Source organism: Oncorhynchus kisutch, linkage group LG6 (assembly GCF_002021735.2).
Source record: "Oncorhynchus kisutch isolate 150728-3 linkage group LG6, Okis_V2, whole genome shotgun sequence".
NCBI classification, from domain to species: domain Eukaryota; kingdom Metazoa; phylum Chordata; class Actinopteri; order Salmoniformes; family Salmonidae; genus Oncorhynchus; species Oncorhynchus kisutch.
The window spans coordinates 42,218,752-42,237,453 of NC_034179.2; the positions used below are offsets into that span (position 1 = coordinate 42,218,752).

General features: G+C 42.4%; 1 protein-coding gene and 1 long non-coding RNA gene across 2 annotated transcripts in view; one reads left to right on the forward strand and one right to left on the reverse strand.

The window, feature by feature from the left end:
- Nucleotides 1-7,256, forward strand: part of LOC109892862 (junctional adhesion molecule C-like) — a 54,725-nt gene extending 47,469 nt beyond the window's left edge. The window contains exons 2-9 of the mRNA XM_020485704.2: nt 1,599-1,667; nt 1,835-1,948; nt 2,166-2,318; nt 3,118-3,320; nt 3,985-4,084; nt 4,236-4,359; nt 4,582-4,636; nt 4,725-7,256. Of these exons, the coding sequence (XP_020341293.1) occupies nt 1,599-1,667; nt 1,835-1,948; nt 2,166-2,318; nt 3,118-3,320; nt 3,985-4,084; nt 4,236-4,359; nt 4,582-4,636; nt 4,725-4,760 (854 nt within the window). The 3' untranslated portion in view covers nt 4,761-7,256. The remainder of the gene's footprint in view (nt 1-1,598; nt 1,668-1,834; nt 1,949-2,165; nt 2,319-3,117; nt 3,321-3,984; nt 4,085-4,235; nt 4,360-4,581; nt 4,637-4,724) is intronic.
- A 7,884-nt stretch (nt 7,257-15,140) lies between these two features.
- On the reverse strand, nt 15,141-16,031 carry LOC116374400 (uncharacterized). The gene is made up of 3 exons (XR_004210315.1): nt 15,965-16,031; nt 15,533-15,638; nt 15,141-15,349 (listed from the first exon to the last, which is right to left on the reverse strand). It is a non-coding gene; the product is annotated as an uncharacterized LOC116374400 (long non-coding RNA).
- Between the last annotated feature and the right edge of the window lie 2,671 nt (nt 16,032-18,702).

Consider the following 18,702-nt stretch of genomic DNA (forward strand, 5'->3'; position numbering starts at 1 on the left):
TTTAATGCCTGGGTGTGAGTAGAATTTCCTGGGGAATGGTCTACCAAAGGATCCGTGACCTTACACTTTCAGAAAGACTTGTCTCTTCAGGTCACCGACTTGCCTTACTGTGTGAAAGAACTGTGTGGTGCTTTGCTAATTCACTGTGTCAGCAGAGGCCTGGTGAACTCTAAAACAGTAAAAGACTCTAAACGGGCTCCTGTCTTTTTAATGGATTGGGGGGCTTAGGCCTCTAGCAGCTACTTGAGCCTAAGCTTTAGTCTCAGGGAGACTATTCATGGGTGTATGACTGGGTTGGGATGCATGTGTGGGAGCATGGCCTTTCTGTATGATTCTGAAGAGCACACGGCAAAAAGTGAAATCTAATCAAGCATGAATATCTAATAATGAGTGATAATTCTTTTATTAAAATGAGTGTTTTTTTCTTACCAAGCTAAATTATCTACTATCATTGGCAGATACTTTTTTTACCTAAAAAATGCCAGCACCAAACCAGTGTCTCTACATTTGTATGTTTGGTAGAAAACAATAATGTTAAAAAGTTCTAAACTGTGATTTTCAAACACTATGAGATTCACGGTGATGTAGGGAGCAAGAAAATAACCCCCCTCTGGCTAAAAACTTGTTGCAGGTTTTGAAAATCATTTAAAAAAAACTTTTAATCCCACCCTGTGATGTCACAGAGAAGCATTTTTTAGGACTCTTTATCTTTTTAACCACAGATCATAGAAGCCCGGCCTTTTCACATATGTAGACACTGGTGTGGTGCTGGAAATAATGAATATGAGGTTGAAAAGTGATGGAGTTGCAAGTAATTTATCTCATTTAAAGATAAGACGATTTAAGGTAAAATATCTTGAAATACATGTAAGATAAATGACTTGCAACTCCATCACTTTTCAACCTCATATTCATTATTTCCAGGACCAAACCAGTGTCTACATATGTGAAAACCCTGTGTATTTTTTTCGTTAAAAGAAGTGAAATTATCTGCCATTGATGTTAAATAATTTAGTTTGTTCAGAAGAAAACACATTTAAGATGGCTTCAATTAAACTTGTTATAGTACATCCCTCTGTCATAGACCAAAGCGGGCGTGTTTCCAGGGCACTCATGGCCCATTACTGCTACATGGGCACACGTGTCAGGAGCAGAGAGAGAGAGAGAAAGAAAGAGAGGGGTCGGGCAGGCGGCTAGGCTGCCACTGGCACGGGAGAGCTCGCACCGAGAAGGGCGCCCGTCTCCCTGCACAATTACCCACCGTGCGCAGAAACTGAGCTCGCCTTGCGTATGTCCGCATTGGTTCGCCCCGCCAGACTAAAAATGGAAGGTAACAGATCCAGGTCATGGTACGCTGGAAAGAATGAAGAATGCGTCTGGGTGGGGTGGTAGACTGGGGGCAAGGGGATGGAGGGGTTGATGTTAATTGAGTTTCTGGAATTTTAGATGAACTGACTGGTTAGAAACATCCCTAATGCAGGCATAACAGCCAGCTGACGTACCACAGCACTGCAAACAGCTACCAATGGACATTGCACGTGTGTGTAATAGCAACGTTTGTTAGTAAGGCTCATATTTTTTCCTTTCCTGTTTTGCAGGCTACTTCAACGTATTGGCAGTAATACTGAAAACAACGAATGATGCGCCATGGGCCAATGAGTTTGAATGTAAGAGCCAATAGAGATGTCGTAATATATACACCAACATGACAATCAGTTACAGACATTTCCTGCTTGACCTTGACATGACACTAAGGAACCAGAAGTAGATAACATCGACGCTTTTTCCTTTAAAAAAAACCTTAAATCTAATTCCCTCTTGTCTCCTCTGGCAGCTATCGAATTGTCCTGTTTGATAGAGTCCATCTCCACAAAAAACCCAAGAATCGAATGGAAGAAAATTAAGGATGGGGAGCCCAGTTATGTCTACTTTGAGAAGAAAATCTCAGGTAACAGACTCAACAGAGTGCTTTGTCATAATGGCTTCTTCACTAATATCTTCAACATCAATATCAAAGTGACAAAACCCCCCCAAAAATGTTCAAATCTTCTTACAGACACAAACAACTTGGACTAATGAGGGAACGACATTCTGTTTTATATTCATCATGAATTATTCCTGTATTAAATCAATGTCAACTTAAAGCATGTTTTTTAATCCTGCAGGAGATTTGGAGGGCAGAGCTATGATCAGAGAGCCTGCGACATTGGTGATAACCAACGCCACAAGATCAGACTCAGCCAGTTACCGTTGCGAGGTCAGCGCCCAGACTGACCTTAAATCCTTTGATGAGATTTTGATCAACCTCGTCGTAAGAGGTAGGTCTATCATCCCACCCAGCCACATTTCTTCACATCTGCTCAACACATCATCATCAGCCTCTTGCACCAGAAGCACATCATTAGTTGTATTACTACAGTAAACTGTGGTATAATATTGAAACCAGAATAAATTCAAGAATATACACCCACACGAAGATGCATCACCTTGTGGCTATGACTGAAATGACATGTTTGGGGAATGGAGCATTGCTGCTACCTTGCCATCAGTCATTTGCGTTGCAATAATGCATCTCATCATCTCATCATGATTTAATGCATCTCATAATTTCCCTGCTAAAATGTTTGCCGTTAGTCTTAAACCTTGAAGCTTTGAAAGTTGCTATGAAACATAACATACAAAACACAATGAACATGTAGTCTTTGTACCTAAAACAGCCATATCAGTTTACAGGGACTCGTTTTTCCTGTTTTACTAAAACGGAGCTGCATTAGTGGTTACAACTATCGATGCTGTAAGCTGAAACCGTGTTTTAGGTCACGCCAACCTTTTGGCACACGTACTGTATGAGGATGCTTTTTGACAGGCCCGTCCCTGCCCCAAAGGCGTGTTCTGAGCTATATGGGGAAACCTCTGAAACTGCACCCTCGCTAAATCGCAGTGCTAAAGATGGAAAGTGTTGGCAGGGTTTGGCACGGGGCAAAAAACACATACCCACCCTCCGAGATCATTCATTGGCTTAGTAACTACAATTCAGTGTGCATCATAGGCTATGCTGTTTTTGACACAATCAGATGCTGAATGTTGCCATTGCTAAATGTGTGATTGTGTCCACAGTGAAGCCAGTGGTGCCGAAATGTGCTGTCCCCAAATCGGTGCCTGTAGGGACGGCGGCAGAGCTGCGATGCGTGGAGGATCAAGGTTTCCCCAAGTCTCAGTACCAATGGTTCCGCAACAAGGAGGAAATCCCAGATGACCCCAAGACCAGCCCTAAGTTCATCAACTCCTCCTACACGCTCAATGCCGAAACAGGCACCCTGGTGAGTGTTTGTTTGTATGCGGTGACTGGGAGGGAAGGGGCCACTGTAGTGCAAGGCAAGGCTGCGGGGGTGGTGGCCTTGCCCCCAGCGGTAGGGGCAGATATTTTGGGGTGACAGTTGATGGTGTGAGGGGGCTTGAGCCATTAGGGGAATCTGCTGTCCTCATTGGTACATTCCTGAACTCTCTCTCCCCTGCTCAGCCAGATAGTCAGTGGCTCGGCCTTTTCACTCCACTCAACCTTTACACTGGCTTCTAAAGTTTGGCCTGGCTGTCACTGACATACTTTACTTCCAGGGAGTCACACCCTACTACTGTTCATATTGGCCGCTTGTCCTTGAAGACCACCAGCACATGCTGCCAAATCTGCTTTTCATATCCAACTGAAAGCTAACTAATTAGTAACAGGACTAGAATTAGAGGACAAGACCTTCATTAACGTGGGTTAAAATCCGATGGGAGACAGCATACAACGAGAACTGAAGGGATATCTGTTGAACAGTAAAGCAACTCATTTTCAGGACAGTTCCACCCCCCAATGTAATTCAAATTGAACCTCGTTATAAAGCCTGCACTTTCCCACATGCAGTAAATACACCAGAATGAAAGGACTCCGTTTATACGGAGTGTAATTGAGACTTGCTGCTGTTGGTTTTTCCTCTGCAGAAATTCAGTGCTGTCAGAATGAACGACTCAGCAGAGTACTTCTGCCGAGCAAAGAACGACGCGGGCCACTCAGAGTGTGGACCGCAGACAATGGAAATCTGTAAGTCTGTCTGACAGCTGACAAATTTGTACACAAGACACATGTTGTTTGTTGAAGCATGTCATCCCAGTAGTCCCGTGTTCAATTCATGAAGAGCCAGTTGAAGGTATCTCAACATCAATTCTTCATTCTTCCTGTTGTTCTTCCCCAGATGATATCAATATCGCCAGGATCATCCTGGGAGTGCTGGTGGTGGTGCTATTGTGCATAACAGTGGGCCTCTGCTTTGCGTACAAGCGTGGCTACTTCGCCAGCCAGAAACAGACTGGAAACAAGTGAGTGAAACTTCCTCTTGAGCGGCAATAGGGATGGGTCATGGCTCATTGAGGTTTAACATTTGCCAATTTAGACTTTATGAACAAACTTGACCTCACAACTTGACCTGGTTAACTTACAGCCCAAGGTTTTATAACATGCATGGAACAATTCTTTCTAGAAATGTGTTGTTTTTGCAACAGCATAATGCCTTCTGATCATGTCTCCGTTGTGTTTCACAGTTACAAAGCACCAGCCAAAGGAGAAGGAGTGGACTACGTCAGAGCCGAGGACGAGGTGCGTAAAGAACATTTTTTTTAACTCCAAAAAGTTCAACTAGGCAGTCCTTCAACTTTAGCTTACTTGCTCTTCCTTTTTATTCCAGGGCGACTTCCGACACAAATCTTCGTTTGTCATCTGAAGAGAAAGACGAAGGGCATGGAAGTGAAAGGTGTGGTACTTTGGAAGGAACTCATTAAGTGTGTGAGATGACCAGTGAGCTGCCACAGTACGTGCCTTGAGCTCTCAGCATGTCTGAAATGATTCAAGTTTGCCAAAGATGACAAGTTTTCACATCTATATAGAACTGTTAACCATTGTTACAGACAAGTTTTCACATCTATATAGAACTGTTAACCATTGTTACAGACACGTTTTCACATCTATATAGAACTGTTAACCATTGTTACAAACAAGTTTTCACATCTATATAGAACTGTTAGCCATTGTTACAGACACGTTTTCACATCTATATAGAACTGTTAGCCATTGTTACAGACAAGTTTTCACATCTATATAGAACTGTTAGCCATTGTTACAGACAAGTTTTGAAACCAACTTGTTGACTGCTTTCATCACCAATCAACTTATTTTGCTAAATTATGGAGTTAAGTTAGTTATTGCATGTTTTAAAAGGTATTTAACATCATCTGCGGGGGGGAAAAAACATTTATGTAGGATCTTCTGCTAGGAGGGAAAAAAGTATTTAGCTAAGTTCTGAAGTAAATCTAACATAACACATTTCTACTGTAAACATTTGCTTCAAAAACCTTTGTCATTTATAGCTTTTTTTTTCTACCAGCAAAATGTCAGACTATTTTTGATGGAATATATTTTGAAACGCCTATAGATAAAGGTTTACTTTTTAAAATATTTGTAAAATACTAACCGTTTTTTTAAATTTGGTTTTGGGAAAAATATCTAAGTTTCAACCACTCAATATTCAGCTGTAAACAGTCACCTTTCCTGATCATGAAAAAAATATGTAATTACAAAACCTAGCATATCAAGGTTTTCCTCTAGAATGGTCTTAGATATTTTATTCACTGCTGGGATTTCCATGTTAATATTGAAAGAAAGTTACATGTTGATGTTTGTATTGTAGATATAGTCTTAGACAGTAGGAGGCTTCAAAGAGTACCAGCCAAAAGCTAGGAAACACTGTACACAATCAGTGGTGCATATCCTTGATTTTAAGTGTCCTTCTGTGCTTTCTGTTTATCTTGTATATTTTGAATATACTGTCTAGGTTGTTTTTTTTGCTGTATGTGAGGAACATGTTCAGTATTTGTAATAATACAGGGTTGATGTTGGCTAACAATTGTACTGATTGTATATAGATAATAGTTTGTTCCCTCCCACCCCCACCAATCGAGACTATGGTGAAAAACATTGGAGAATAATCAGATATAAAACTACCAAAAGGAGGCAATATGAAACTCTTTCCATGGTTTGAAAAAGACATGGTCATGGTAGAGCTGATCTGCCTAATGTTTACACAGGAAGATATCAATACTGTTCAATCATCTCTACTCCAGGCAAAAATAACTGAAAACTCCATTTGAAATAGAAAATTGAAGTAAACGACTTAGACAAATGGTATTTGACATTTTCCCAGATTCATTTCAGACATTTCCAAGAGTTACAAAACATTCTGAGATACACAACAATTGCCTGATACACAAATAGTTTTTCACAAAACAGGTACTGAAGTTTTTCATTTGTACATTGATAAAGATCATTCCTTTTAAGTGCCTTCTGCCATTACAACAATAGATCAGCTTCAACACTTTTTTTAAACAAACTTTAATGGCATTAACTCTACAAACAGCGTTTGAGAGGAATGATGACATTGCCACCTATTCTTAAGGCATAGTGTAACATTTTCCCACCCAAATAATTTGTACATATCTGCTTTGCTTTGTAAATAGATTCTCGTTTTACATTCTTTGAAGGATTAAACTCGTTTCCATTGGAGTAGAAATAGAGATGTATTAGTGCCTAAATATAGTGGGAATTATTTTTGGTAAAGAGTAGACACAGCACTAGTACACAAACAGAACATATACAAAGTTGAACAGACTAAATGGATGGAGAAACACAAAAGCATGTGGCCTACATTTACCATAAAGCCAGAAAACACCTGCAACTTCGAAGGCATTGAAAATAGATGTTATTTACAAGCCCTTTCTTTAAAACCTACAATTTAGTTGTAAATACACAGTGAAAGATGTATTCCAATACATGTTCTGTGTACTAACTGCCAATCACGTTTCCTCCAATCCAAAGATCATGAAAATCAGTGTGTTGAAAATCTTCCTCTAATTTCTCCAATGCTGGATGTTGGCATTGAAGTCATGTCAAGGTTCAAGCTTTTCAAGTGTTCACATGTTTAATTTATTGATGACATTTTCTGAACCAAACTCATGTAACACCCATCTCAGGCCAGGTACAAATCCTCTGAGAATTCTTAAACCGTATGTCTATGAATAATAAAACTCACTTCTAATATTCTGACATGTGCAGTGGATTTTCATTTACAAAAATAAAAGCAGAAAATATTAGATAGGACATTGAGTGTGTTCAGTGCGGACAGAAGAGAACATGAAAAAGAGAAAAATAAACAACTTTTGCTGGATTTGTCTTGTTTTATTATTGAGTGGGGACTGCAAGTTCCATTACCTTGACACGAGTTCTGAAAATACAAGAGAATAATCAGGTGAAACATTCAACCCATTTAAAATGGTTTAACGCTTTACATTTTTTACTTGCTGCTGATCAGGTGACATCTTCCCCAGTCTTTGAACCTGTGAATACTTCCGGCGCCGACAGAGATGGCCGCCTCTCTTCGCGTTCCTAGGAAACTATGCAGTTTTTTGTTATTTCTTACATTAGTACCCCAGGTCATCTTAGGTTTCATTACATACAGTCGAGAAGAACTACTGAATATAAGATCAGCGTCAACTCACCATCAGTACGACCAAGAATATGTTTTTCGCGACGCGGATCCTGTGTTCTGCCTTACAAACAGGACAACGGAGTGGATTCCATGCAGCGACCCAAAAAAACGACTCCGAAAGAGAGGGAAACGAGGCGGTCTTCTGGTCAGACTCCGGAGACTGGCACACCGTGCACCACTCCCTAGCATTCTTCTTGCCAATGTCCAGTCTCTTGACAACAAGGTTGATGAAATCCGAGCAAGGGTAGCATTCCAGAGGGACATCAGAGACTAACGTTCTTTGCTTCACGGAAACATGGCTAACTGGAGAGACGCTATCCGAAGCGGTGCAGCCAACGGGTTTCTCCACGCATCGCGCCGACAGAAACAAACATCTTTCTGGTAAGAAGAGGGGCGGGGGCGTATGCCTTATGGCCAACGTGACATGGTGTGATGAAAGAAACATACAGGAACTCAAATCCTTCTGTTCACCTGATTTAGAATTCCTCACAATCAAATGTAGACCGCATTATCTACCAAGAGAATTCTCTTCGATTATAATCACAGCCGTATATATCCCCCCCCAAGCAGACACATCGATGGCTCTGAACGAACTTTATTTAACTCTGCAAACTGGAAACGATTTATCCGGAGGCTGCATTCATTGTAGCTGGGGATTTTAACAAGGCTAATCTGAAAACAAGACTCCCTAAATTTTATCAGCATATCGATTGCGCAACCAGGGGTGGAAAGACCTTGGATCATTGTTACTCTAACTTCCGCGACGCATATAAGGCCCTGCCCCGCCCCCCTTTCGGAAAAGCTGACCACGACTCCATTTTGTTGATCCCTGCCTACAGACAGAAACTAAAACAAGAGGCTCCCATGCTGAGGTCTGTCCAACGCTGGTCCGACCAAGCTGACTCCACACTCCAAGACTGCTTCCATCACGTGGACTGGGAGATGTTTCGTATTGCGTCAGATAACAACATTGACGAATACGCTGATTCGGTGTGCGAGTTCATTAGAACGTGCGTTGAAGATGTCGTTCCCATAGCAACGATTAAAACATTCCCTAACCAGAAACCGTGGATTGATGGCAGCATTCGTGTGAAACTGAAAGCGCGAACCACTGCTTTTAATCAGGGCAAGGTGTCTGGTAACATGACCGAATACAAACAGTGCAGCTATTCCCTCCGCAAGGCTATCAAACAAGCTAAGCGCCAGTACAGAGACAAAGTAGAATCTCAATTCAACGGCTCAGACACAAGAGGTATGTGGCAGGGTCTACAGTCAATCACAGACTACATGAAGAAATCCAGCCCAGTCACGGACCAGGATTTCTTGCTCCCAGGCAGACTAAATAACTTTTTTGCCCGCTTTGAGGACAATACAGTGCCACTGACACGGCCTGCAACGAAAACATGCGGTCTCTCCTTCACTGCAGCCGAGGTGAGTAAGACATTTAAACGTGTTAACCCTCGCAAGGCTGCAGGCCCAGACGGCATCCCCAGCCGCGCCCTCAGAGCATGCGCAGACCAGCTGGCCGGTGTGTTTACGGACATATTCAATCAATCCCTATACCAGTCTGCTGTTCCCACATGCTTCAAGAGGGCCACCATTGTTCCTGATCCCAAGAAAGCTAAGGTAACTGAGCTAAACGACTACCGCCCCGTAGCACTCACATCCGTCATCATGAAGTGCTTTGAGAGACTAGTCAAGGACCATATCACCTCCACCCTACCTGACACCCTAGACCCACTCCAATTTTCTTACCGCCCAAATAGGTCCACAGACGATGCAATCTCAACCACACTGCACACTGCCCTAACCCATCTGGACAAGAGGAATACCTATGTGAGAATGCTGTTCATCGACTACAGCTCGGCATTCAACACCATAGTACCCTCCAAGCTCGTCATCAAGCTCGAGACCCTGGGTCTCGACCCCGCCCTGTGCAACTGGGTACTGGACTTCCTGACGGGCCGCCCCCAGGTGGTGAGGGTAGGCAACAACATCTCCCCGCTGATCCTCAACACTGTGGCCCCACAAGGGTGCGTTCTGAGCCCTCTCCTGTACTCCCTGTTCACCCACAACTGCGTGGCCACGCACGCCTCCAACTCAATCATCAAGTTTGCGGACGACACAACAGTGGTAGGCTTGATTACCAACAACGACGAGACGGCCTACAGGGAGGAGGTGAGGGCCCTCGGAGTGTGGTGTCAGGAAAATAACCTCACACTCAACGTCAACAAAACTAAGGAGATGATTGTGGACTTCAGGAAACAGCAGAGGGAACACCCCCCTATCCACATCGATGGAACAGTAGTGGAGAGGGTAGCAAGTTTTAAGTTCCTCGGCATACACATCACAGACAAACTGAATTGGTCCACTCACACAGACAGCATCGTGAAGAAGGCGCAGCAGCGCCTCTTCAACCTCAGGAGGCTGAAGAAATTCGGCTTGTCACCAAAAGCACTCACAAACTTCTACAGATGCACAATCGAGAGCATCCTGTATCACCGCCTGGTATGGCAACTGCACCGCCCTCAACCGTAAGGCTCTCCAGAGGGTAGTGAGGTCTGCACAACGCATCACCGGGGGCAAACTACCTGCCCTCCAGGACACCTACACCACCCGATGCTACAGGAAGGCCATAAAGATCATCAAGGACATCAACCACCCGAGCCACTGCCTGTTCACCCCGCTGTCATCCAGAAGGCGAGGTCAGTACAGGTGCATCAAAGCTGGGACCGAGAGACTGAAAAACAGCTTCTATCTCAAGGCCATCAGACTGTTAAACAGCCACCACTAACATTGAGTGGCTGCTGCCAACACACTGTCAATGACACTGACTCAACTCCAGCCACTTTAATAATGGGAATTGATGGGAAATGATGTAAATATATCACTAGCCACTTTAAACAATGCTACCTTATATAATGTTACTTACCCTACATTATTCATCTCATATGCATACGTATATACTGTACTCTATATCATCGACTACATCCTTATGTAATACATGTATCACTAGCCACTTTAACTATGCCACTTTGTTTACATACTCATCTCATATGTTATACTGTACTCGATATCATCTACTGTATCTTGCCTATGCTGCTCTGTACCATCACTCATTCATATATCCTTATGTACATATTCTTTATCCCCTTACACTGTGTATAAGACAGTCGTTTTTTGGAATTGTTAGTTAGATTACTTGTTCGTTATTACTGCATTGTCGGAACTAGAAGCACAAGCATTTCGCTACACTCACATTAACATCTGCTAACCATGTGTATGTGACAAATAAAATTTGATTTGATTTGATTTGAAGAAGAAAAAAACAGTCAAACCAAACACATTATCACAATGTTCTTATGATCAAATGGCATCTGTCGAAAGATCAAAATGTAGCATACCTGTTCTCCGGTCACTGAAGATGGTGCTGACTCCTTTCCCGAATGTAACTTAGTTTATGTTACCTGTGTAACATGTAACAAGGATATTATGTTGGGAAATTAGCTTTTTGGTCTTTAACTACAAGGAGGTGGTCAGAGACCTGGCCGTGTGGTGCCAGGACAACAACCTCTCCCTCAACGTGATCAAGACTAAGATGATGATTGTGGACTACACGAAAAGGAGGACCGAGCACACCCCCATTCTCATCGACAGGGCTGTAGTGGAGCAGGTTGAGAGCTTCAAGTTCCTTGGTGTCCACGTCACCAACAAACTATCATGGTCCAAACACACCATGACAGTCGTGAAGATGGTACGACAAAGCCTATTCCCCCTCAGGAGACTGAAAAGATTTGACATGGGTCCTCAGATCCTCAAAAGGTTCCACAGCTGCAACATCGAGAGCATCCTGACTGGTTGCATCACTGCCTGGTATGGCAACTGCTCAGCCTCCAACCGAATGGCACTACAGAGGGTAGTGCGTATGACCCAGTACATAACTGGGGCCAAGCTTCCTGCCATCCAGAACCTCTATACCAGGTGGGGTTAGTGGAAGGCCCTAAAAATTGTCAAAGACTCCAGCCACCTTAGTCACAGACTGTTCTCTCGTGTTCCGTATGGCAAGCAGTACTGGAGCGCCAAGTCTAGGTCCAAAAGACTTGTTAACAGCTTCTACCCCCAAGCCATAAGATTCCTGAACAGCTTCCTGAATAGCTAATCAGATGGCTACCCAGACTATTTGCATCCCCCCTTTTACGCTGCTGCTACTCTGTTTATTATTTATGCATGGTCACTAACTCCTACATGTACATAGTACCTCAACTAACCGGTGCCACCGCACATTGACTCTGTAACGGTACCCCCTGTATATAGCCTCACTATTGTTATTTTACTGCTGCTCTTTAATTATTTGTTACTTTTATTTTCTATTTTTTACTTATTTATTTTTCTTCTTAAAACTGCATTGTTGGGATAGATACTTCTATATTTGAATAAAAACAGCATTTTTTTGTGTATTTATTTTTCACCAGGTAGGCTAGTTGAGAACAAGTTCTCGTTTGCAACTGCGACCTGGCCAAGATAAAGCATAGCAGTTCGACACATACAACACAGAGTTACACATGGAATAAACAATGTGTGTTTGGCACTTGTGCCGCTGTAGCAGCAGCTGAAAATAAATCCCCAAGTGAAAATTAAACAGAAGTTATGATTAGCTCCCAACAACCGCTCAAACGGCTTCGTATTTCGCAACAAAGAATCCTTCACTGATGCTGCCAAACATACCCTCGTAAAACTGACCATCCTACCGATCCTCGACTTCGGCGATGTAATTGATAAAATCGCCTCCAACACTCTACTCAACAAATTGGATGCAGTCTATCACAGTGCCATCTGTTTTGTCACCAAAGCCCCATATACTATTAAGTATTAAGAAACAGAAAAAAATCATGTTTTTCACCATTTGCTTTCATTTGATTAAAACCCCTCCCTCAATGAAGGCTACTTGCGTTCGACAAGTAGCCAAGCCTAGCAATAAACATTTTGACTCTTGAGACTGCTTTGAAAATTCACCCAAGCTTTATTAAAAGATCAAATTTGGAAGCAGCAAAACAGTGCTTTTTTTATCTAGGTATTGTGTAGGCCTACATGATTTTCGCCAGCTTCCGTTTTGGATGTACATAAAAAACCCTCCACGTGGGCTACATGTGTCCATATGCTTATCATGAAACGAGAGATGAGATGATGCTGGTGACCCTTGTATGTTCTCCATACTCCTGTCCAGCAGGCGGTACCGGTGCATCAAGGTTCAGCTAGACAAACAGACTTAAATGGATCAAAACTACTGCTCTCCCTCAGACTATCCAAACAGATTCTATGCCCATCCACAGGTCTCTACCCACTCAGACACAACTGTCCTGCTGCTAAAATGGTAATTGATTAGATGTATTACTCCATTACACTGCTGTTCATTAATTGATTTCCATTAACATTAGTATTTATCCTGCTACTGGTCAATATTACTCCTGTTCACATGTATATATTACCATAAGTAGTTATATATTCCTGCTACCAGTCACTGTTCAGCCCTGTTTAGGATGTATTAGTGATGCACATGTTGACTCATAGCCTGCAGCCCCAGGCAGGTTTAGGGTCATGCAACGTTGTCTGGATTGAAACCTTGTGTGGGTGGCAGTCGGGTTGAAAGAATCCATAAATGTATTGTTTTTGACAAATTAAAACGTCAGGTTGTCACTTTCACGAGGTTGGAGTAGTAACATGTTCAACTACTTCAGACATGGGCTTGAATCTAGGTTGTGCTTTTAGATTGAGAAAATTAACAACTAAGGAAGAACCTTTCACTTCTCTCACTGACTTCTCAAACCTAAAACCTTGGCCTGGTCTGTTTGGTCTATTTCGAAAGCGTTCCTGTAAGTATGGCGATGTTGTGCCTCTGGGTTTAGAACACATAAAAACAACCAAAATATTGTGGTGAAGCTGTGGGAAGCTGTAAGGGATGATGTCACTAAATCATGAACTTTTTGCTTGCAAGACTCAAACTGATAAGGCACAGCAGAGAGCTCAGGCAGGTCTTGATGAATGTTAGGCTTATAGGCTTCGCGAGTATCCGCACTGCACTCACCTTAAAAGGGGGAGGTTGCTGTTCGCTGCTGGGTGAAGCAGCCTGCAACAAAAACAGGTAGTGCGGAGGGATTTGGGTAACCAGGTAAGATAGTGGGGTTGCTAGGAGTGCAAGCCTTCTCCCCGGCGTTTGTGAACAGAACGCCCTGCGCGTTGTAGCGTGTTCTTGGACATGCAAATTGATTAGCTAAGCTTTATCAGTGTTTGTAAACACAACGTGCTCCTCTATTCTACGTAATGAATCAGGCTAAAACCTACAGTGATCAACCTGAATCCGAGTATAGCCTAGTTGATGTTCCTGTCCAGTTTCTAGGAGAGGTATCCACTGCTATTCTGAGAACCCAACGGTGGTGTACACCACAGACCCCATGTGGAGGTCCGTCAGCTGGAAGAGCTAAATATTCTTAAAATGCCACATTTAAAATGTTAATGTCCATGTCCTCTTTCGTTGGCCTAGCTAGTCTTGTTAAATGTTTTTAGAATGTATAGTTGTTCAAATACAGCATGAGTTATGTGAGGCGAACAGAATGGGGATTGCAGACTGCATAGCTCAAAGTGTGTGGGGGGGGGGGGGGGGGGGCTTATTTCTCGCTCAATGTGTTTAAATACCTGTTAGTGAGCACTTCACCTTTATAAAGATAATCCATACACCTGATGGGTGTGTCATATCAAGAAGCTGATTAAAGAGCATGATCATTATACAGGTGCATCTTGTGCTGGGAACAAAAGGCCACTAAAATATGTAGTTGTCACACAACACAATGCCACCGATGTCTCCCTACCTTTTTTAAGGTATCTGTGACCAACAGATGCATAACTGTACTCCCAGTCATGTGAATGAAATCTGTAGATTAGAGCCTCAGTTATTTATTTCAATTGACTGATTTCCTTATATGAATTGTAACTCAGTAAAATCTTTGAAATTGCTCTTTTATATTTTTGTTCAGTATAATTTCTAAGGTCATTATCAGGGACATTATCCTTGACAATGGACTCCATGTCATGATGGTGGCTGTCCTCTCTCTCTCTCTCCCTTACCTGGAGGGAGCCCATGATGTCCTTCAGAACTGGCCAGCGCTTCTGTTTCAGCATGCTCTTCAGATTGATGATGATGGGAATCATGTTATCGATCAAATCTTTCTTCTGGATGTGGGTGGACGAAAGGATGGATGGGGGTTTGTTAGTTAGCCGTTGGCGCCCTCTAGTGGCTTGGAACACAAGTTGTGGTTTTAAGTACTGTGTGGTACAAGTGCATGTTTATTGTAAGTCACTGGATATAAATGACATAAAGAGTGATATTATCACTACTACAACAATTGTTTTATAATAAAACAGTGTGTGTACTATTAATACATGTTGCTTGTAAAAGTAAATAATTAAACAAAGCTTCAATTGCAACCAAGTGGTACCCTTTTGTATTATTTACAAGTACAATTATCATAATCTATTTTTACTAGTACCAATATTCAAAGTTTAACGTACCTATGAAACTATCTTCTTCTGGTCCACCTTGGCCATGGCAATCTACTCGTCGCCACCAGCCCCTGCTGCCCCACTCAGCGCTGGCGGCTTGATCTCCTTGAGGCTGAGGATCCCAAAGGTCTTGGCAGGCACCACCGCCCCTCCACTGGGCAGCTCCCCATCCACAAAGCATAAATTTGAACTCGTATTTTGCAACTAACTGCCATTTCCTGCAATGTAGAGGAAACAAAATGTCCTTAAATGATAACAAATCAAGTAAAAAATGCTATATTTATATATATATATATATATTTGTATTTACATAGTGATGCAGCCAGTCCAGAAGGTGGCACATCGCCCCTCTTACATTCTTTGGAGAGAACCCTGCAATGTACCACAGTTGTTGCTCTTACCTAGGATGTTCTAGCTGATCTTGATGGTGATGTTAAAGCCCTAGGTGTCTAAAGTGCTCCAGCAGGAACTTATAGATCCTTACCCTCCTCTCTTTGTTCTGGTCTCCTTTCGGGGAGAACAAATAATCAGACATTTACAACAGTGTTTTCCAACCTGTTAAGGACCAGGTACTGGCTAGCAACATAATTGCTATTGAACATAATGGCACCCATATGTACTCTGTAACACATGGCGCGTGGGGAAACGTAAGTGGCTCGTTTCATCTTGTTCTTGATACCATGCCTTGTTTTGACTGATTTCATGTCAATGCTAATATGGCAAAAATTAGTTAGTTAGCTAACCAACAACTGTAACGATGCATTTGACAGACACGTGCTCATTGTGCAAATGTATTTGTTTTCAATAAACATTGGTGACTAAATATATCTTACATGTTGTCAACAATCTAAACCAAACCCGTCTGTTTGGCCCCAAAACTGCGCACACTTCAGTTTTGTTGCGAATTATATAACGGGTGTGTCTAATCCTGAATGCTGATTGGTTAAAAGCGCATTCCAGCCAGTGTCTATTCCACAAATTACCACCGGCTAAATGTATGACGTTAAAATGCCTATTTACTCTGTTCCATCTGACTGCGCAATCCACTGTCTCATTAACCCTGCCAGGCAAATGATACATTTGATCTCCACTATAAAAAGCATCTAGACATTATCTCACATTTCTTTTAGACTAACATTTCGTTTTCAACAGCAGAGATTTGTATAAACCTTGCCATCTGTCTCTCTGACATTTGCAACTTTGTTTTAATATTCAAATTCGATCTCCAGCTGTCCAATAGTAATGAACGTATCGGGACGTCGGGACGAGACAGACAGCAGGGCAGGCAGCGTTTGTCAGCAAGTCGAAATCATGAATCAGCTGGCATCATTTTTATGGATATATCCAAAAAGAATATATATTTGTTTTTTTAAATCAATAAATAAAATAAATAATAATAAAATATATATACATATACATACACAAAGAAATGTACTTTAAAAAAAGGTGAAATGAAGTGCAGCTAGTTTGCAGTCTTTCCAGCTTCAGTTTGAAGTGATTAGGTTAGCGCCTCTGACCAACAGTGTCAGTCCTGACGAGTAAGGACATTTTCTTTCTTTTTTTAATACATTTTTTATTTACCAATTTTTCTCCCCAATTGCGTGGTATCCAATTGGTAGTTAGTCTTGTCCCATCATTGCAACTCCCGTACGGACTCGGGAGAGACGAAGGTCGAGAGCCGTGAGTCCTCCGAAACACAACCCAGCCAAGCCGCGCTGCTTCTTGACACAACGCCCGCTTAACCCGGAAGCCAGCCACACCAATGTGAAGGAGGAAACACTGTACACCTGGCGAACGTGTCAGCATTGATTGCGTCCGGCCCGCTACGAGTCGCTAGTGTGCGATGGGACAAGAACATCCCTCGCGGCCAAACCCTCCTCTAACCCGGAGGACACTGGGCCAATTGTGCACCGCACCATGGGTCTCCCGTTCGCGACTGGCTGCGACAGAACCTGGACCTTAACCAAGATCTCTAGTGGCACAGCTAGCACTGCGATGCAGTGCCTTAGACCACTGCGCCACTCAGGAGGCCTCATTAGCGCATTGTTATGGATGTATCCGAATACATGTCACTAGAAAACAGCTTAAACAAATGCAAATGCGGCTATTGTTATTCTTTTTGACGTTTGACGTGACTGTAAGTTAGCCGTAGTTGGCTAGCTAGCAAGCAAGGGATAAGAACGTTGCCAGCCAGTATGACAATGGAATATTAAAAACGAATGACTGGGTCGCGTCCATAGATACAGAATAAAAAGACTTATGGACTGGGTCGCGTCTCTGGCAACAGAACCAATAGAACAAATGACCAGCCGGCTTGGATAGCAACCCTAGATTTGTGTCTGGACTATATCTTGTGGAAGGATGAAATAGTATGAATAAAATAATCAAAATAATTTTAATGAAAATATGTCAATTATTATTTGAATATGTTGGTAACCCGTTGTATAAAAGTGATAATGCCCTCGAAGCCGGTGTTTGGAGTATATATCAACTTTGTCTCGGCTTAACAACACCCGTGCCAATATATCCTCCAAACACTGGCTTCTTGAGCAACCAACCCATTTATACTACTCATACACTGAATATAAAACATTTTCACTGCGCAAATCTCTGACCATCTAACCATGAAGGGCTGGTCAGCAATATCCCAAAGACAGCGTGCAGGTTGAAAATCACAGACTTCGAATAGTCCTTATTACCTTCCTTGTAGAAAGCAATTGGTACCAAGTATGAAACTTCTTTAAACCCAAAATAGGAGCATAATCATACCTGGTCTTTTGAGGGAATTAGTTGTAGGTCTTGTATTTCTCATAGTAGTTGAAGTGGAAGATGCACTCGATGAAGTGCTGCGAGAATCTCACTGGGTTCTTCTGGAGCAGGAGTTGGACCGGGGATGGGATTTATTTAACAGTTCCCTCAGTTAATTAGGTTATTTCTTTATTGGAACTGGTGACTGATGAATGATCATCACTTACCTAGCGATAATAGGGTCAGGATCCACTAGCACGGCAACGAAACGGAAGAACAGCGAGCCCTTCCATTTGACAAACTCCTACAAACAGCGATAGGCAGGATTCATCATTACACTCTTTACACTCTTTCTCACAGTGACAGGTTTATTGGGAACATTTTTACATTGTGGCTTTGGCAAGTTGAATTTAGGTGTAGGAATTGTTTTATTTTATTTATTTAACTAGGCAAGTCAATTAAGAACAAATTCTTATTTACAATGACGGCCTACCACGGCCAAACCCTAACCCGGACGACGCTGGGCCAATTGTGCGCCGCCCTATGCAACTCCCAATCACGGCCGGTTGTGATACAGCCTGTAATCGAACCAGGATCTGTAGTGACACCTCTAGCACTGAGATGCAGTGCTATAGAGCGCTGCGCCATTTGGGAGGATTAGACAGAAAATAGGATTAGAAATAGGATTAGACAGTCCTATGCATTGAATAGGAATCCCAAGTATATTGACACTACCGTTCAAAGGTTTGGGATCACTTAGAAATGTCCTTGTTTTCCATGAAAATATACATGAAATTAGTTGACTATATTTCCAATTCATTTT